We start from the raw sequence: 21,570 nt of genomic DNA, 5'->3' as shown, positions 1-21,570 counted from the left end.
ACTACTTTGAAATAGAAATTCAACCTGCTGCTTATTTAATGTATCAATAAAGAAGAGCTTAGGTTACACATTTGTTTAGTAGTTTAACAATTGTATTTCAATATTATATAGTTCCCCTTGTAATCCCAAGTACTTTCTACATTTAAAAACCTAATTCTGAGACTTCACTACTGCCAATGGGTTTAAGGCGACAGAAGGCTCAGAACCCCTGCTACATATTCTGAAATTTATACTATTTAGCCAGTTTTTCCCTCTCACTACACCTTAATTTCTCTACTCTGCCTATGGGTGCTAGCCATTTGCATATTACACATATTCCAGATGATCTTACTTAAAATGTTTCATTGTGTGGAAAACAGAACAAAGTCCCTCTAATCGCTCTGGAACCTATTCTAATCCTCTCCCACAAAGCTAACCCCGTCCTCTCGGGTCCTTGTGTTGTGAACTCTCTTAGCACAGTCTGTTCTCATTTTGGCACTTATTTATCAAACTGCTTTGTACATTTATATGTTGTCTCGTCAAGTGAAGGGCAAGGTCACAACGAGCAGAGACTTCTAACACAGAACGATTCCACGGGACCTGAGTAAAATAATGGCTGAATCATGTATCCCTGATGGTGGAGCTGAGAGAAAGAGTAGCTTCAGGGTCAAGGCCTCTGCATTCTCCACGGGCCACATGCTCTAGTCCAGTCTCCCACATAGTCCCTGTGCCCACCAGAACCATGTGATCTCCACCAAGCCTGGCTCCGTCCTCATCCAATGGAATGTACTCACCTACCACCAGCTCACGAACATCTTTCCAATGGAGCTCGCTTCCCTTCTCATGGACGATGGTCATTGTGATCCTTCGTTGGATGCCCTAGAGAATGGAGCAGGGCTGTGATTTAGCTGGGACAAACTATTATTTCCTGCTATTTCTGGTTTTCTGGATTGTTTGGTGTGGCAGAGGGCAGGACGGAGAGGTATGAAGAAAGAACGGAAATGTTATCCACACTGTTATTCTAAACAATGGGGCATAGGTCAGGGACCCAGGAAGAGTCAGGTTCTGATATGGCTTTAAGAATAGATGCTTAGACCTAGCCAGTTTGGCTCAGTGATTGTCTCTCTCTTTTAAAAAAATATATTTTTATTGATTTCAGAGAGGAAGAGAGAGAAACATCAATGATGACAAAGAATCATTGATCAATTGCCTCCTGCATGCCCCCTATTGGGGATTGAGACCGCAACCTAGGCATGTGCTCTTGACCGAAATCAAACTTGGGACCTTTCAGTCCGCAGGCCAATGCTCTATAAACCGAGCCAAACCAGCTAGGGCAATGATTCTCTCTCATCACTGATATTTCTATCTCTCTTGCCCTCTCCCTTCCTCTCTGAAATCAATAAAAATAAATATACATATTAAAAAAAAGAATGAATGCTTAGAATGTATGTTCCAAAGTATGAGATTCCCAGCTCCTCTGCCCACAGGTGTCAACCTACATTTCACGGCCAGATTTTTCGCTCACTGAAACCTTTATCCTCTATCTCCATTAAGATCTTTTGGCTGTGAAAGCAGTTTCCAAACATCACAAAATGAAAATTGTATAAAATGACATTGAAGCTGCATGAATTATAGTAATTGAATGAAGCAAAATCTTTTACCAAAATAGCTCTTCTCTAATTTATTTATTTATTTATTTATTTACTTACTAGAGTCCTGGTGCACGAATTTGTGCACGGGTGGGGTCCAGCGGGCCCGCCCGATCGGGGCCAATTGAGCCGGGCCAGCAGGAGGGAGGGGATGCGGGAGGTTGGCAGGCCAGCCTGCCCCCGATTGGGGTGGGGGAGGCCGATTGGGAGTGGGGATGGCAGGGGGAGAGGCTGCAGGCAGTTGGTGGGCTGGCCCCCCCCTTGGTAGAAGTCCTGGTCAAGGGGACAATTTGCATATTAGCCTTTTATTATATAGGACTAGAGGCCAGATGCATGAAGATTCGTGCAAGAATGGGCCTTCTTTCCCCTGGCTGCCGGCACCGCCTTTGCTCTGGCCAGAACCACCTTTCTGCCTTCCCACGCTGCCCAGAGGCCCTGAGCAGCTGGGGTGGTGCGGAACACCTGCGTAGTCGCCATGGTAATGATGCAAGCGTCCTGCCCCGCCTCTGGCCGCTTGGTGCCTGCGTATGCAAATTAACTCACCATCTTTGTTGGGTTAATTTGCATACTCACTCCTGATTGGCTGGTGGGTGTCACAAAGGTATGGTCAATTTGCACCTTTCTCTTTTATTAGTGTAGATTATTTTTTAAAAATATATTTTTATTTTTATTTATTTCAGAGAGTAAGGGAGAGGGAGAGAGAGACAGAAACATCAATGATGAGAAAGAATCACTGATCGGCTGTCTCCTGCACACCCCCTACTGGGGATCAAGCCTGCAACCCAGGCATGTGCCCTTGATCGGAATCAAACCTGGGACCTATCAGTCCGCAGGCCGACACTCTGTCCACTGAGTCAACCTGGCTAGGGCTGTATAATATATTTATATGTAAAAGCAAGAGCATACATATATAAGCCAAAGTCTGAGGAAGAAATTAAAAACAAGCATATTAAAAAGGAAAATAAAAAAGAACAGGACAATGTCCCACTACCTCCACATCCCTTAGAAATGGAGAGGAAAAGCAGAAAATCAGAGTTATGATTCTTATTCTAAACTTTTGTGTGTGTGTGTGTGTGTGTGTGTTTCCTACTAGGTCTCTTTTGCTCCCTCATTAGTACCTGGTGAAGCAAAAATGTCCCTTGGCAGGGCAAGCCTGCTGTATGGTCCACCACAGCTGGGATATACCTGTAACAACAGAAATGCAAGGAAAAGAGTGAGACAGACGCTCAAGCTGACTAGTGCTACTTCACCACAGGTCTTCCCTGGCTGCTGTCCCCTGCTGGTTTTTGCTTTTCTAAACTCCGATCCATGTTTTTCTTACCACTCAGGCATTTAATCACACGGTCATTCACATCCAGTAAACATTTCCACATGTCTATATCTCTTCATCCTTACTAGACTCAAGTGCTCACAAGACAATAATGTCTTTTGGCTCCATCCCAGTCCCTTGCATAACAGATACCCATAAATAATGCATACTACAATAGGGAGTACAAGGAGAGAGGAGATCATTTAGATTCTACATCATGTTACAAGAATCAGAAAGAAATTAACTTAGTAGAAAGCATGACTGTAACTACCTCTCCCTCATAATGCAAGCCATAATCACATGATGGATCTGTCTATAGGAAGTCACATTCCTTAAAGCGATGTCTCCACTGACAACTACACACAGGATCGACAGCTGCAGACCTCACACATAGTGGGAACTCAGTAACTGTTTCATGGAGATGAGCGTGATGGTGGTGGTACTTAGCATTATACACAGAGGTCATCAGGATAACATTCATCCCCTACCCTCTACATTAGCTAACACAGCCCCTTGCCTCTATTTCAGGAGGGGGATCTTTTTTGTGTGTTTTTCCAAGAGCATTTTAGAGAAAACGATAACTGATACATTTACCACTTGCTCTAATACCGCTCATACAGAGAAAGTAGGCCGATGCTGATCATTTTGATCAAGGACAATGGTCCTCAACTGGGGGTGGTTTTGGTCCCCCAGGGATGTTTGGCAATATGCTACTGACATATAGTGGGCAGAAGCCAGGGTTGTGGCTAAATACCCTACAACACACAGGACAGCCCCTGACACCAGAGAATTAACTGGCCCCAAATAGTGGCACGGTTGAGAAATCCTGGTTTAGGGAAACACCGTCCCCCACCTTCTCACTGAGATTATTAATGCAAGTCTTGACCATATTATGAGCAAAATGCTTTTCTCTTTGCTGCTGATAAAACTCACTATGTAGGTTGTCTTCCCTCCTAACAAAGTGGCAGGCGCTATGATCTTGCTGTTGCTAATCAGAAGGTAAATTATTACACTAAGTAGTCATTTCTCTGACAAACGTTTGATTCAAAGAATAATAGCAAGACCACCAACATTCAATTCAAAACTGGAATTTGAAAGTGACAATGAATCATAAACAAGAATAGAGGCTCAAAATTACACTTTCTAATTTTGAAAAACTTGACCTTATTTAAAAGTTTAGAAAGTTGGACTTACTCTCCTGTAGGCTCCAATTCACTGATCTCAAACCAAACCAGAAGATCATACTTGCTCATGCTCTGGCCAAGGCTGGTTTTGCTCATGGTGTTTAACTTGGTGGCTGGAACTTTTAAAAAAGTTTAAGAAAAAGTCAAAATCTGATCCAAGTCTACTTAGTAAAGTATAAGCTTCTCTAATGTCAGACTTCAAGGACACGCTTGGGAAAGGCAACAAGAGTCAGGGGATAGATTTCAATGCGGAAGACCCAGAGAAACGCCAACATCAACTATGTCAGGACCTCTAAATTCAGAGAACAAGGAAAGGGAGAGTCAGTATCTTTCTCCCTTTCAACAAATTATCCAACGATAAGAAAACAAGTTTCGTCCGGGCTGGTCGTTCAGTGGTAAAACATTGGCCCTCAGACTGAAGGGTCAAAGGTTAGATTCTCCGTCAAGGGCATGTACCTTGGTTGCAGGTTTAATCCCTGCCCCAGTAGGGGCACGAGTAGGAGGCAACCAATTGATGTTTCTCTCTCACAAAGACGCTTGCACTTTGTGGCATGCGGAGCAGTAGCATCACGGGAGACAGACCTATCCTCCAACCCAGTGGTTCCTGAACCTCCCTGCCCATGAGAGTCACCTGGGGTTCTCAAAGATGCAGAGCCCAGGCACCCCAGGCCAATTAAACCACAATCTCTTGGGGTGGAACCCAGTCTTCTGAGAGGTTTGAAACTCCCCAGGTGATTCCAATGTGCAGACAAGTTTGGGAAGCACTGGTCTGATCTCTAAACAGGATTCTATAAATCTCTTGTTACACATTTTCTTCAGATTTAAATTCCATATTCTTAACTGTACTGATTAAATACACTAACCAAAACCCAGTATTTCCAAGAATTTTAGATTCTACATAATGGGTATTTTGAAACACTGTGTAGAAACTCTAAACTCTGGCAATACAAAGAGGGTCCTCTGCTCAGAACATGGGAGCACTGGAGTGAGAGTCCAGTGACTGGGGATCGAATCATTGCCCAACCACTAAAGAGCCATGTGGCTTTGGCTGAGTCACTTAATCTCTATAAGTCTGTCTCCTCTTCTATAAAATGTAGATCATAATATTTTGTCTGCTATCTCAGAAAGGTATTATGAGGATCCACGACAATGTATCTGAAGAGGCTCTCTGAGTAACACAGTGCTATTCATACGTGTAGCCTGTCAGCATTGCCCACCCCGCTGACTCCCATATAAGCTGGTAACGCTAGTCAAGAGGAAAATAGGGTTAATGATTCTGACAGTCATCTAAGGGTCAGGAAGCAAAACCAGAAGCATTAAAAACCAAAACCAGAAACATGTACTAGTAAAAATCTTTAAAAATACTATTGCAAAGACACCAAACAAACAAATATAAGGAGCCCTCACCCCCAGGGTGGAGTGAAAGAGGCACAGTAGACAGGGTGCTTCCTGAAATCTCTCTAAGCAAATGTGACAGGATCTCGTCAATGTGCTCAACTCTGCAGTCAGTTCAAGTAGCAGAGAGGTCTGTGTTTCACACAGAAAGCCAGGCTCTAGGACAAGCCCCTGAGGTTTTCCATCTAAGGCAGAGCTAATTTACCTACTAACCATCTCGTTTAGGTACCCTCTCGCTCTGGCAGCTGGGAACTGGCAGAAAGAGAAAAGGCGGCGGGGGGTCCGCCCCATCCTGGAAGGTGGCAGCAGCGGAGGATGCAAGCACACTGGCGTGCTCAGAAAATGTGTCCAGCGCATGCACATTCACATAGCCAGACACGAGAAATCGAATCAGCTCAATCTTTCTCTCGTGGTCTGAAGGCAGGATGGAGATGGGGAGGATAGAAGTGGAAAATGAGCACAGGGAGGGGTGGGAATGTGGGCAATGAGGAAGAGAATGAAAATAAACAAAGAAAAATCAAAACATGATAAATGAACATGCAGGATAAATTTAGTATGCAAAACGACGCCCAGCCCCTTGACAGTTACGGGGAGTTACATACAAAGCGGAGAGATCTGGAAACAGGGAGCTTATGAAAATTGCCAATAAGACCAGAGAACTGGCAGGAATGGAGTCCTATTGTTTCTTACTGCTTATTTTAAGTCAGGAGCCAAGAATTCCAGTTCTGGCTAGATACAAGAATGTGTAAGGATACATAGAAAAGGAGCAGGAATTTGAATATGATTTTTGTTGGAGGAGTCATTCAGAGTAAGAGATGTAGTCACACACAGAACATCATGCGAAGCACGCAGCTAGAGCTCACCTGGCTTGGAGAGTGGCATGGGCGGAGGGAAGAATCGTCGAGATGGCTGAGGAGGACTGTGAAGGAAGGAAGACCAAGTTCTTAAGATAAAAAGAGTCCCATGGAGCCAATAATGGCATGTTTAAGTCCCCTCTAGACACAGATGGTTTGTACTTTCAACTCCAGCATAGTGTCAGATACCAGACATAACTCCAGAGTATAACTGAGGCTAAGACATTTTAATAAAAGTCCCCTTCTAAGTCTTAGCTAATAAATGAAGTAGGAAAGTTGTTCTGTTAACAGTGACACTCTGCCATCATCTCAAAATCCCCACCGTTGCTCTCCTCACCAATTTTGATGTCTCTACTTAGAACTTATGCTTCATAAAGTTCTGGGCCTTTAGGAGCAATTATACACAATTTCATGGTATACCCCTGTCACTTCAACTTTCGGTCCTATTCAAAGTCTCTTCCTACAAAAAGATGGTACTCAAGGCCACCTAGGCAAAATTCAATGTGCTCTACCTACAACTAGTGATTAAGTGGCGTAGAAAAAAAGGTGGTGACGTTTCCAAAGAGAAAACATCGAGTAACATAAAACTGTTATTTAGTTATCTTAATCCCTCAAAAGATTTCCTCCTTTCCAGCAAGTGACAATAACAACGATAATAATATCAACAAAAATATTTGCTCATCTGGCCCAAACCTGTTAAGATCCTGTCCTTGCAGGTGAAGTGGGTGCTGTTGATAATGCCCGAAGACTTCAAATACTATAGGCTTGGTTTTGATATATTCCACAAATGATTCAGTGACTTCCACTGCAATCTAGTAAGGAATAAAGCCAAATTAGATTAAGGAAAGATTTATTATAATTCGAGGCATTTTTGCTGCAATCAGAACTTGAGCACTTTTGAGCTGGGTATGTGCTGGGTATTTGACTCTGCACGCCTCCCACAAGGTAAGCTAGGGGCTCCTCTCTGGTTTTCGTTCTGGGGCAACTTTACTGAGCTTCAGGCATTTGAGACCCTCCACCATCTGCCTGAACCGATCTCTGCCCCCGGCTGCTCTCCATACATTTGTTTCCACTTAATCAAACTCACCCACTCTCTCCTCTGTTTCGCCCTTAGATGGCCCAGGCTGCAGTCCTGCCTCCAAGGCCTTCCACACCTCCATACCTCTAAGTCATTCCTAGACTTCAAGGCTCAGCTCAAACAGTAACAACAATAAGGGAAACAGGGCTGTTCACCAGGTGCCAGGTACAATGCCAAGTCTGACCCACCTTTCTTTATTTATACTATTGTCTCCAAGAAGTGCCCTCACCTCCTTTCCACACCCAACCATCCACCCCCAACAAAAAAAGTAACTCAAAGTATCATGGAAATAACTTCCCCTTCTCTCGACTCCCACTGCATTTCATAACTATCTTTCTAATGTCTCTAGATCTTGTTACTTAAATAATTTCCCTATCGGAATTGTGAGCTCCTCAGGAATAGATAACCTGTGATTCACCTGTGCATTCCCAAGGGTGCCAGGCACAGTCCTTGTGCGCAGTAGCCAATGTTTATTGGATACATGCATGCTCATATTTATACAATTAAACATAAAAAAGAAAATAGTGTTTTGTGTTTGCTTGTTCCACTTCTGGAGTTGTCGTTTCCCCTCGTACTTTAGAGAGTAGATATGTCAACAAGAGGATGAGACCGTCTCATGTAGTAGTGAAGACCCTGGAGCCAGAGCAACATTTCTGTGCCTTCAAACCCCGCCTCCACCTCTTCCTAGCTTTGCAACCTGGGCGAGTGGCTTTAACTGCTCTGTGCCTCAGTTATCACAGCTGTAACATGGGGATTACGACCAACTATGGCATAAATGTGAGGATTAGATGAATTAAGACATGAAAAAGCACTCTTAACAGAAACTGACACAAAATAAGCTCTCGAGGAATGTTGGCTATAGTGATGAGGATGATGCCTTGTGAATAGAGTTATAGTGAATCTTCCTAGAGGAGATGGAAGGTCTATTTTCTTACTCCACTTATGAAAGAGCTGTAAGGAGCATTAATGGATCATCATAGTATCAATTGCAAGGAAGACAATCTGAATCTTAGTTACTAAGGTATTGAATAGTTTTTATCTTACTTGCAACTGAACAATATAAGTACCTTACAGTTTAAAGGACAATAAATATATTAACTTTAACAAAACTCATATTAAAATGCTTACTTTCCTATGAAGGAAACACTGAAAACAACTCACTACATTCCAAGTGATGGAAAATTTTATTGGCAGATGAACCTGGACAGGATTCGCGGGGCCTGCAGTAATTCACAGAAGGCCAGCTGCTCTGTCCTGGAGGATGAGCTCACTGCTCTGGCCACTCCCTCCATTGTCTATTCTCCCACAGATTCCCTCGCACAGCCGCTCTGAGAAAGCCCAAGGGAGCCCACACATGACTGCCTCACACCAGCCACTTCAAGGTACCACAAACCCACAATACATCTGGCAAAATAGTCCATGTCACTTACATTTTGCACATGATAAAAGCCCAGAGGACTTCCTCTGCCGTTATTTTTGAGGGGTTCAGTGGAGAATGCTTCATCATGGCGATGCAAAAAGCTTAATGGGAAAATAAGGAGGAGAATGTTTCATTAAATGGTTTCATCAGGATCTATGTGGTAACAGCTCGACTTGGATGGTATGGAAACTGCCTACTTAAGCAGAGTTTTTAATTGAGCAAGTTATTTACATATCCTTGTCAAAACATTTTCCTTATCACTCAGATAGTATTTTACACTTTATTTCAAAAATGATTGAAAATTACCTGACCCTGATCACTTAGCTATGTGGATGTATATGCAAGAATGCCTTTGAGAGTGTGGAGAGTGAATTCATGAACTCCTGTTCCTTTGTGGTTTTTCACTGAGAATAATTATTAAATTGTTTTGTGTAGACAAGATTTGGCAGGTTCAAGCTTCTACAAGGTAGTACTATAGCCTGTGGATGGCGTACTTGACTAGGAGTCTCTCTCAGACCAGCTATGAATAGATGCAAATGCCACCTCTTGCAAAGAGTCTGTCCTGACTAATGGAAATAGTTCTGTGTCCCCACAGCACTAGGAATGTATTTTCTCAATAGTGATGATTTCACTGTTTGTAATAATGTATTTATATGCCTGTCTCCCCAAAAGACAGTGTCTCCCACAGGGCTTGAGATATATAAGATACTCCTGAAATATTTGTTGAATCAGTGGGCTATGTTTATTTGTTCTCACAAATAGTGAGGTTTTATTGTTCTCTTTCCCTCCCTATTATAAGTCTGAAATAAAAATCGAAGAATTAAAGCATCCTCAATACAAGGGTTTAGTGCCAGATAGAAATATGCATCAAAAGGACATCCCACATCGCTCTAGCAGGTTTGGTTCAGAAGACAGAGAGTCGACCCGTGGACTGAAGGGTTCGAGGTTCAATTCCAGTCAAGGGCACGAACCTCGGTTGCAGGCTCGATCCCCGGCCTTGGTGGGGGCTTGTGTGGGAGGCAACCAGTTGATGTGTCTCTCTCACATTGATATTTCTCTCTCTATCTTATGTCATCCCTTCCACTCTCTCTAAAAATCAATGGAAAAATATCCTTGAGTGAGGATTAAAGAAAAAAGAACATCTCACACTCTCCCAAGAAAAAAAGGGAAAAAGAATGCTTTGAATAGGGGGTTGAGAGAGGAGGACAAGGAATTCCTTGCCTTCCACATTATTCACTGAGCCTGAGGACTATACATGGTACCCACCAGAGGTGGGTGATCTCTGATCTGTACTAGTCCAATGCTTTGCTTGGAGCAGGTGTAACCATTGGTGACAGGTGAAGTCTACAGCTGTGTCTTCCCTATGCAGGCCAAGTGAGAATTTATCGAAACCCAAAAAGGATCTGCGTCTTCTCTCAACATGAGTCAACCTGCCCTTTCCCCCAGAGCTAATGCCAGCGTACATGCTGCTCTTTTTAGTAGGTTTTAGGACAAAAGTCAACATACCACTGTCATACAGACATCAGTTAACCACGTAGGTTTTTTCCATAAAATACATCAGTTGCTTAACTAGAATAATGAAAGTTCAAAAAAACTGATTTAAGGCTCTTAGTGCAAATATGTTAAATGGGCAAAACCAATATCAGATGGATAATATTTTAACAATTATTAGTGGCTGACTATGTAGTAACCACATTAAATTCAGGACTTGGCTAAATGCGATGTAAAAGCAATGCTTTATAACTGCATCAGGACCCTGGGAAGGCCACATAATGAGGGTGTGGGATGGCAGACTCTGAGGCGGCCTTTTGGTGGCACCAGTGGCAAACTGGGCTTCATTCTCGTGTGGCCCTTCCACATACTGCAAAGATACGTTGATGCTTGGAGGTATTAAAACTTAAGATTTTCAAAAAAAGCATTTTCCTAGGGAGGTCGTGAGAAGAGAGCACCTAGAATATAGAGTCAAGAGGGTTACAGGATAGAAAAGCTTATAAGTGGAAGAGAAATGAAACCTGTCACATCATCTCTACATACGACCTTTTTTTTTCAATTGATGTAAAATATTACTGTTCATTATGTTATTTAAATTTTCATTTCCCCAAGTATTATTAGGCATAATTGGCGACTAAATAATTCATTGCTTTAAGGGAGGGGGGTGGGGGTAGAGAAGAAGGGAGGGACAGAGGAAGAGAGAGAGGGAGGGAGGGAGAGAAAGGAGAGAGGGAAAAATTAAAGTGAGAGAGACACATTTATTGGTTGCCTTCCACATGCACCCCGACCATGGGCAGGGATCGAACCTACAACCCAGATATGTGCCCTTGACCAGGAATAGAATCTGTGACTCTCTGGTCCACAGGCCAACGCTCTAACCACTGAGCGATGTGGGCCAGGGTGAGATTTGTTTATTAATACCACATTTCAGCATGAAGAGCATTAAAAAGACTAATAAATAGGTGTGTCTGGACCAGACCCTATATTCCTAGCAGAGAGCGATGGTCCACAATATAACCTTTTAGCAGGAGGCATGGCCACACCCCTCCCCACAATGTACTCTGTTTCCTTCCATTGTAGGTTTCTGGTTCTTACTCCCATCTTGAGGGAAGAAAGCATTTTATTTCAGAGACTGGTAGTCGTCATTTCTCAGGAGTGTTAGGGTCTCACAAATGTAAAGCAGTCGCCGAAACCGGTTTGGCTCAGTGGATAGAGCGTCGGCCTGCAGACTGAAAGGTCCCAGGTTCGATTCCGGTCAAGGGCATGTACCTTGGTTGCGGGCACATCCCCAGTAGGAGATGTGCAGGAGGCAGCTGGTCGATGTTTCTCTCTCATCGATGTTTCTAACTCTCTATCTCTCTCCCTTCCTCTCTGTAAAAAATCAATAAAATATATTTTTAAAAAAATGTAAAGCAGTCTACAGAGCACAAAGGACGGCATCCGGGCGGACAGCTGGGTAGGCAGAGCGAAGGGACGGCTTACTTGAACTGACAGAAGATATCTGCATACTCTGGGAGGATCCCACTGGCCTGCAGCACTGTCACACGGAAAGTGAAGGCACTGCCCAGTTTCAGGTGGTTGCCAATCTCTTCAGAAAACCCTTCCATGACCATCTTCCCATCCAGCAAAGTGCCTGACTTCAAATCTAAAGAGGGTCAAACAACACACACCTGGTTCAAACAATGCACAGATCACCCTTCAGTGAGGAGAGAGCAGGGCATTCTTTCCATTCCTAGTGAATGAAAGTGATTATCTCATCGGTCAATGCAATGGTCAATATGTTTCCCTCTTTGAAAATGTTCCCCATCACAGTACACTGTGTCTACGCACCCATGTCATTCATTCGATTGATTTCTTCTGGAGGACTGATGACCTCAGAACTCTGACCCTGTCCTTCCACAATCCTCAGCTCTTCCAAGGACAGACCAGAACGAGTCATTGCAACGGAAGGAAAATCACTCTGAAATCAAGGCAGGGGGAGGTAGATGTAGTAGTATAGTAATACATTTCCCCCAGTTTCCTTTCTTTTGTTTATTTGCCTAATGACTAATAGTGACTGTAAAATTATATGGATTAAGAGCTGCCTTACAAATGGCAAAATAAATATTGGGCCTTTACCCTTACTGTTGTAATCCTTAGACATGTCCCACATCCTATTAAACACCCTGTGGTTACCTATACTTTTTAGTTGTAGGTAAAAGAACTGTTGTCCCCCAGTGCTGAACATCCTTTTTATAAACCTGAGTACTACTCCTTCCATTAGATTTTTTCTCTTCCTGGAAGGTTTCTCACCTGATTAAAGTACTCGTTATCAAAAGATATTTTAGCTGTTCCTGACTGTCGAATTCCAGAGCCATAATCAGGAGCTTCTTCATCCGCTAGGTAGGAAAAAAAGAAAAGAGAAAGAGAGAGAGAAAAGCAAAGATCAAATGAGACTACATATGAGGCAGAGGGGGGACGACTCTTACTGGATTATAAAACAAATAATGAAGTAGTGGAGCCTTAGGTTCCGAGAACTTTGATATAAGAGGAGACACCAAAGGACAAGTCCTTTTGTTTAAGAAGAGAAAATAAGATCTAAGCAATAAAGTCACAAGGGCTGCTTCCAACTCTACTCAGGTAATCTTACCAACTCCCTTAGCTCAAATGAGCAAAGAATCAGTTTTATTCTTGATATTGTTCAGATGCCGTATCTAAAATACTGATCTCTTCACTTGGCAAGGTTATATTCAATAATACTCAATAAATATTTCAAAATACTAGATTGTACTTGTGAAGACTTCCCTAAACTCAACAATGGTGAATATGTCACAGATTTCCATGGGTAAAGGTGAAAGGTCATAGCATAGCATTTAGAAATTACAACAGAAAAATTGCAATAAATGGCCACATTCGTCCTCAGAATGGAGGCTGGATCATGGAGAAGCCTAAGTGACCAGCTGACTGGCCCACCAACAGGGGGCACACGCTCAACGTAGAAGCTGTTGAGCTGTGGTGACTTGGCAGCTGTGGTTCTTGGGTGGTGCACCCGGAACCAGAGAGGAGGGAGCCTGATTCTGGGGTGCATCACCTGAGATCCGCCCTCTCACTCTGGGATCCCGTGGGGGATGTTGGAGCCAGTTTCAGCCTGATCCCCACAGGCCAGGCCGAGGGACTCCACGAATCCATGCACAGGGCCTCTAGTTACAAAATAATAGCTAAGGGACAGAAAGGCCTAGAAGTACCCTTAGAGAAAATTAGACAAAAAAAGTACTGAAAGTCCTTAGTTACTTCTGAGGCAGTTAATACACATTATTTAAAATTCAAGTGACTTTTATAAAGTTAACCCAAGAATTGTCTTTCACGTTAAAGGAAATCCCTTTATCCCATTATTCCAAAATAACAGTAGTCCAGACTAAACAGAATCTATTTTTGATACTTAGTAACAACAGTTAGAAAGGAAGCAATAAAGGCTTTCTCCAAGACAGACAACACACTGCAGTCTGTACGTGCAGCTGCAGTGTGACCCTGCAAAACTGGCCTCTCTGTCTCCAAGCAGAGTCCACAGCTCTGTTTCAGAAGAGGGTCACCTACCTGCAATGGCCTGGACAGCCACACGCAGAAATCCCCGCACTTCACCCTTCTCACTGACAATGGCCACCCTGTGGATCAGGGGCACGGGATACAGCAGATTGCTCAGGTATACAAATGCCCTAGAGATAGAAACCGGGAGACACAGCTGAGCATCCCACCGACAGAGAAGCTGGCTGTCAGATTTAATGAAAATATCTTTGTGAAACTGAGCTGGCTTTTAGGCTCTGTCTGAAGGTTACCTCTCTCTCTGCTCTGTATTCTCAGACTACCTCCAATTCTTTCTTAGTGCAGATAATATATAAACCAATGCAAATGCTTGGTAACAGCTGACAGAGACCAATTTACACCAAATGAATCACACCCTATAAAAATTACTACTGTGGGCAGAAGAGTAACAATTGGAAGCCGACTTTCAAGATACTGGTCTATAAATAGTGCTAAGGGTGGGGAAAAGGGAGCCCATTAAAGAGCTTAACCTTTTAATGTAAGAAATTATAAAGAGGTTTGTTTTGTTTTTCCCAATAGATAAAACAGAAATCAGGAGACGAAAAAGGCCGACGAATGTGACTGAAATATAGTTAATAGGTCTAAAATAGATTTCAAGTCACAGTGTTATGGGTCTTTATTTTACTATAAGAAATGACTATTACCTTTAGGCAGGGTTACAACACATATGGGTGGAAAGGCTATGTAGCCAGAAGTTTTTGAGTAGCCAGCTTATAGGAAACTCTGGATGGGAATCAAGATAAATGCCCAGGGAGAAGGCAGCTAAAGGTTGCCTTTTTACTCCTAGGTTCAAAACCTAATTCAGAAATGCATATACAAAGGTAAGTTACAGACCTAACATTTTCTACTTCAAAGAAACTGGCGAAGTCTGATCACATTTGTATTTTTTTTCCTTCTTTCATCATTTTGAGACTATTGATTTTTTTTTTTTAAGTAATAAAAACTGGTGACCACAAAACTTGAGAGTGTTTATTCCCATTAAGTGAATGGAAAATAGCATTTAGTTCCTACTGTTACTCCTGCCTTCCCACTTGGTACATGCTGATCTTTGAACACAAGACAAGACAAAGAGTAAACATTTGCATCAAGAAATCAAACATAATTAAACGTGACACATATGTCTGCTTGCTTTTATTTCTGCTCTGAAAAATCTACTTTAAGACAAAGAGAAAAGGAAGATGAGTGGATGTGTGGGATTTCAACTCAAAGTAATGAAAACAATTCTGAAAATAGAAAAAATACACCACAGAAAAACAAATGTTAAAACTTTAAGAGCAAAAATGAAATATGAAAGAAAAGTATAACAAAATAACAGCAAGTGAACATTAAATCAGATCAAATGATGTCTACTTCCCTTTCAGTCTGCTCCAAAGATGGGGGAGGGCAATGCTAAGAAACAGAGGGTTAAAGCTTTGTTGCACAAAAAATTAAAAACTGAAAAGTCTTCTTAAAAAATTACAAACAAGACTCTCAAACATCAACTACTGTACAGAATTTAAAGACTAAGAATTTGGCATAAGGTACCATATGGATAATTTCACTTCCAAAGTCAGTATACATACAAGATGCCATTTCTTAATGGCATTCCAGCCAGACATGCCCACTTTCAAAGCCTTGGCTATAAAGAGCCATCGCACATGTTCATCTCCTGCCTGGAGTCCTCTCTGAGCTCCACTACCCACCTCATGCCTTTAATTCCACATCTTAAGGTCTTATCCCAAATACCAATCTCTCATGATAGGTCCCCCCAATGTTATATGATCTCAGTAACACATGAGTCCAGCACTGCTTAGGATTTACATTTCTTTCTGTATGTGATTATTTAATTTGTCTGTCTCATTCACCAGACTGTAAACCCATTAGGGCAGGAACCATGTCTGGTCTTGCTAGCCACTGGTGGGTGATCGAACATCTAAATATAGTATAAGTAAATGGGAAAAAGGAATTGTCCTCTGTCTTTAGGTACAGGTAGGTTTTCCAGAAAAATGGTTTCCACCAGAGATAGAGAAGCAAAGCCATCCAACTTTATACCAAGTTGATTTTTCCAAGCCTTACTCACAATGAACACTGACTACATAGAACATGTTTAGAATCTTAACTCTACTTAACTTGTATGGTTATCTTTTTATACTTAAAAATAGCTACTCAAAACCAGGAACTCCTGTTTTTAATTTTAAAAAAGCTTACCACTTGAAGGCACAGCATATCATGTTCACACATGCACGTTACATAAAGTACGGTTTGAGTACACATGAAACACAAGACTCTCCTTTCTTCCTATGGCAAAGGCTATCCCAAATGTGGAAGAATGGAAGTATTGTTATAGATGTCTCCTTTTAGAGAAGAGAAATCTTTAATTCTATGTGAGTGGCAGTCAGTATCAATGCTGTATAAAAACTCAATGGATATTTTGAACTGGTATTTTAATAATTACTCCATATTCTTGAGAGTCCTTATACTCTGACCTAGCAGACTGAAGGAGAACAGGGATGAAAGAGGAAAAGATATAAAAGATATATTAGCAGAAAGTTCTGTGAAGTTATATCAAAAAGGGAAACAAATTTTGTCAACATAAAGATAAGAAAAATCAACATGATTATGGTTCTGGTTACAGAAAGAATGTCAATTCAGATAATGAGATCACAGAATAACCATCCTTTGCTCCCTTTTAACCCAGAAAAGTAGCTTAAATATTTTACATGTCATCCCAAATTATGATGGATGGTTCATAATATCCAAGCATGCCATAAGAGAATAGCTAAAGGGACAAGCTCTTTTTATTTTCATATAAAAATTTACTGGAGGCAGCCAAAGAACAAAACTTACAAATGGAATTTTCACAAGAAACTGGAAATTTTTACAAGTGAATTGTATTTGCAATTACATGCCAATAGAGAAACCCAATCCTGTGAGTCAAGAACAGGAAAGAAGTTACTCCCCATGCATGCACAATGACCATTCTATAACTAGGGGATGTTGCACTATTATAAATTGTTTGCAGATGAAAAATGCAGGCAAGAGTGAAAATAAAGAACTATCCTTCACTTTACTGACTGCTGTGATTTCACTTCCTCCTCTAACCTCTTTCTTGCAGGCCAAAGTTAGTTTTAGAACCTGGGAACCCAAACAAATGGAAAGGTCAATTCCTGAGCCATAGCTCCATAAAGATTCCATTTGAAAATCAAAGTAGAGTTCATTGCTTTCTATTTTCACTTAAATCTGATATGATTAAAATGAATAAAACTATAGAAAAATAATACATATATCTTAAGCCAGTAAATTTCACATTAAATGGGCTTGTGACTTGAGTTTTCTAAACAATTGACTCACAATTCAAATGCTTTTGGGTAGCACTCTTAGCCAGGATTTTGCCAGTGTGGATGGCAGAATCTGGAAGAGGAAAAAGGGCGTTAAGGCTCTTTTTTTCCTCCCTAACTCTTGGGCTCTGTGAGAATCCGACAGGCCTCAGTCTAGGTAGCCTGTCCCAAGTTAGGACCCAGGCTCCTCCTGACTATCAGGTCAGTGTTCTTCCCATCCTCACTGTGCGGTGATGCAGAACTTAAGTGAGCAGAGTTAGAAGCTGAGCAACTGGCACCAACTTGGTTTTGTCCAAACTTCTAACCCTCTTAGTGCAGGATGGATACACGTAGCCATAAAGTAAAGAGAGCATCATGGTCCCGTTATGTGTATACAGAATGACCTTTCTCAATTGTAATATAAATGGGCTTCTCTGAAATTCTTAGCACCTATTCCTGGCAATACACCAATAGAAAACAAGATCGATGGCTACATAATCCTTTATTCCTGGGTAAACTGAGTAAATGTCTCCTCACTACTGTTAACCCCTGAGGCTAATATTACTACCAATAGTCATAATTCAGACTTTCATTTCTATCAGAAAGCTTTCATTTTCCCTCTTTCCACAACAGGGATTATCTTCTACGTTATTTATTTAGCTCTCACCAACTAACCAACATCACACTATGAACTAAATGTTAGGACCTTATGTTTCTATTGGGTCAGGAGACTCACTACACTTTAATTTGTAGATAACTGGTGCTTATCCATTTAACACTGACATAATTCCCTTATTCTGAAAGGGTTTAACAATAGTGGTTCTAATCAACCATTAAAGTTAAATTTAATACCTTAAAACCTGGGCATGCTTTTTGGTTGATACAGTGCGTGCTGCTCTGTTGAATTTGTGATTAAAATTACTTCAGCGTGAAGACTGGATAGAGACAAAGACACCAGTATTAGGAACAAGGGCAGGGGGCTCTGCATCACTGACAGATGGAGCCAGAGACAATGCCTCAGTTTGGTGAACTAAACTTAACACAAAGCAGTTTCATGTACTGGTGAACAAGTATCCATTGTTGATGGTGCCAATCGCTAATTTTATGAGATTCATCATTACAAAGCCTATAGGTAAAAGTTTAGCAGAAGCCAAAGATTTATAGATAGGCTCAGTGAAACTGGCCAAAGAAAGGCATCTGTTTTAGATGAAAAGGAAACTTCGTGTTCTTGATTCTTTTTTGGACTCATAGACAAAGCAAAAAGTAAAACCTAATACTACTCCCATTTCATTTTTGTCCTCTTTATTCCTGCTGATGCCACAAATCATTTAGCCTAACTTTGGGCTTTCTCTGCTCTCTTTCTCAAGCTGTCACCTATGCTTCCTTACTTGCACTCCTACAAAAAGGAAAATCTGGCAAAATACCATTCTTCAACCCTGTAACCTCTGACTCTTCCCTTTAATCACTTTCTCCTCCGGGGCTTCCTCCTTCACAGTATTACTGGGCAACTGAAGACAAGGGGTCCTCTAGGTAGAGCAGGGGTGGGGACTCTTTCTCCTGCCAGGGGCCATTCGGATATTTATAACATCCTCCGAGGGCCATACACAATTATCAGCTTAAAAATGAGCCTGGTATATTTAGTCAAACATTTAATTAACTCATCCCTAATGCCTTGGCAGGGCCAGATCAAATTATTTCTTAGGCCTTATATGCCTGCTGCACCAAGTAGACCCAGTACCTTACAAACACAAGCCAGATCAGCATGTCATGAATTGAACTGGCTAAAGCAAGGTCATCCAAAATTGCACAAGGAGCCTGTTTAGAGCAAGAGCTGGTCCCTTTTGGCCTTTCTCACAGTAACCTCACCAACCTTCCCACTAAAATGAACCATGGGGATCGGTCGTAAAACGGGTCATGCCCGTCACTGAAGAGATCTGATCCCTCCTCCGTCCCTGCGTCAGAGCCGGTGTCATCCACGAATGCCTCATCATCAAAATCCTCCATCTCATCTTGCTGCTCGTCAGCCAGCTCAGTGATGTCGGAATCAGCCGTGGAAAAAGTGGGGGAGGGTGTGCGGTCGGCAAGGCGCTCATTCACACAGCCATGGAAAATGGGGGAGCTAGACACCAGGTAAGACGCGGATTGACACAGCCAAAGAGAGGAATAGTTGGTTAAACAGGAAGCCACAGGTGCCAACAGCACAGAACCCACTGAGGAATCAACACAATAAAAGCAAGTGGAAAAGCAAAAGGATAAAATAAGCAAAAATCATCTGGTTCAGGTGAAAGGGAACCAGGACTGATCCTTAGAATAAGAAAGCAAAGGAAACACATGAGTAGAATATCCCAGGTAAATAACGTGCTCTGGAACGTTTTTATTCTCCATTTGCACAAAAGATCAGCAGCCAGGCCTCAAAGGAGCCACTCAATATTAGGCGAAATAATAAGGTCTAAATTTTTATTCCAATTCCCATGTCATCTGGGAGCAGAAAACAAAATGGATGAACTGGTATATAGCAAAGCAAGGATGTGCCTTGCATGGGTAAATGTTTGGCCAATTCGTCTCTTTAAAAACAGTCGACTACCAGAGTGGAGAGGAAAAGACTTCATCTTTTTCAAAATACTAGGACTGCAGCTCTTCCTTTTCACCCAAGTCCTTTAAAACGGTCAGAAAGGTTTTGCAATAGAAAACAATTTAAATTCTGAAATCATTAAGTTCAAAACTTATATTTCTCTGCTTTTTAAATTCTAAACCTCTAAGAACTTGACTCAATATGGACTCACAGGGCACTATTTGTTTTCATTAAATGTTAAAAGTATGTATATGATAAAGAGGCTCACGGGAACTACCAAGATGTGCAACTAATTCACCCTTGGCAAAGAGAAAAGTGAGATGAATTGCTTTTTTAAAAAAGTGAGGACATTTCAGATCATGCAGAGGGTGCAGTGTGTTAAGTTGTCAGTCACATTACAATATCAAACTGTGGGATACAGATACAGGTTGTCTTTTTCCTTTAAATCTATCTTGTTCAACTATAAGTCATTTTGTGAATGAGTTGAGAGTCTGGGAAGACTGTCAATTACTTGGTTTGAAAGTTTAAGACTTAAACAAATATACATGTTGAGGAAAAAAAACCTGAAAGGAAATATACCAAATGACACATATACAGAGTGGCTGTGTACGAGTGGATCAATTCTAAGTGGGGCTGTTTTATAGTCTTTTGCTTTTAACTTACTGTAAAACATGCTGAAGTTTTATCCAATTAAAATTAAACCATTCATTACTTAAAAGGAAGACATCAAGTAAAATCATCACATACCTTCCTACAAGTTTGAACCAATGGAACCGATCATAAAATGGATCACTGCCCGTCATAGTGGTTTCGCTTTCGTCTTGGCCACTGGAGGCCATCTCACCTGCCCTGTCATACATCTCTCGCATCAAGTCCAGCCTTTGCCTGTGTAGTAAACATAAAGTGCACCGGGTTAATATCACAAGATGGCATGAAATAGTTTCACTTTGGAAGTATGTTCCATGCAAAAAATTTTTAAAACCCTCCCACTATTTAATGATATTAAACAAAATGAAAGACCAAAAGTACAGAAACCAAAACAGTAACCAAAGTGTCTGAGTCTAGAGATAAGCCACCAAAAATCAAGAATGGCCACCTAACCTCCACCGAGTCATAGGAAAAATGTCTTTCAATGCTGTGTGGCATCTCAAATACACTGAAATGGTGAAAAATACCTCATCATAGTAAATGCAGAGGAAGCTACATTATAACTTTCCTGTATATTACATTACTGGTCATCCTGAGTTCCAGGTCAGAGAAGATGAATACTTACTAGACCCAAGACATAAATAGGTACCATAAAATTGGAACACTTAAAATATAAGAGGGCTTATGGAGTATGAATTTAAATCCCATCTACAAATGACAAAGGTGTTTGCTGAGTGGGATTCATTCACTTAGAAGAAAACGGATGGAGAGTAATATCCCTGGCCAGTGACAGCATTTAGAGGCACAAAAACGGAAGCAATAGCAACACCTCAGAGAGGGGAGTCTGAAGGAGCCCACCTGAGCCCATTACTATTTCCTAAATAAAACAACTGGCTTTATGAATAACGTTTTCATACTTGAGTTTCTCCAATGACCAATAATGTGTTGCTCCATTCTTCAGATCCTGGACTTCTACTGCCACCACTGTACGAGGGAAAGGCCTGTCTTCATGAGTTTTTTCCATATCAGTGGGAAGTAATTCCGGAGGTAAAGGGGAGTACAATGTGTCAGTCAGCAGCACAAACTGAAACTGCACCTACATGAAAACAAAAAACA

General features: G+C 41.5%; 1 protein-coding gene across 7 annotated transcripts in view; it reads right to left on the bottom strand.

Moving 5' to 3' along the window:
• Positions 1-21,570, bottom strand: part of KIF1B (kinesin family member 1B) — a 132,373-nt gene that overhangs the window by 18,631 nt on the left and 92,172 nt on the right. For 5 of the 7 annotated variants that reach the window (XM_070404052.1, XM_070404054.1, XM_070404053.1 and 2 more), the window contains 13 exons: positions 21,372-21,550; positions 20,554-20,691; positions 19,105-19,353; positions 13,933-14,051; positions 12,652-12,737; positions 12,190-12,319; positions 11,842-12,004; positions 8,879-8,969; positions 7,064-7,182; positions 6,380-6,435; positions 4,132-4,240; positions 2,747-2,813; positions 774-858 (listed from right to left, as the gene is read on the bottom strand). In XM_070404052.1, coding sequence (XP_070260153.1) covers positions 774-858; positions 2,747-2,813; positions 4,132-4,240; positions 6,380-6,435; positions 7,064-7,182; positions 8,879-8,969; positions 11,842-12,004; positions 12,190-12,319; positions 12,652-12,737; positions 13,933-14,051; positions 19,105-19,353; positions 20,554-20,691; positions 21,372-21,550 — 1,591 coding nt within the window. The remainder of the gene's footprint in view (positions 1-773; positions 859-2,746; positions 2,814-4,131; positions 4,241-6,379; positions 6,436-7,063; positions 7,183-8,878; positions 8,970-11,841; positions 12,005-12,189; positions 12,320-12,651; positions 12,738-13,932; positions 14,052-19,104; positions 19,354-20,553; positions 20,692-21,371; positions 21,551-21,570) is intronic. The other 2 variants (XM_070404057.1, XM_070404058.1) reach the window with 1 other exon arrangement.

The sequence above is a fragment of the Myotis yumanensis genome, unplaced genomic scaffold, assembly GCF_028538775.1.
Source record: "Myotis yumanensis isolate MYYU_CA2020_CCGP unplaced genomic scaffold, mMyoYum1.0.hap1 SCAF_2, whole genome shotgun sequence".
Classification (NCBI taxonomy): Eukaryota; Metazoa; Chordata; class Mammalia; order Chiroptera; family Vespertilionidae; genus Myotis; species Myotis yumanensis.
Note: the sequence above shows the minus strand (reverse complement) of the source record. Positions and strands in the feature narration are given on the sequence as shown.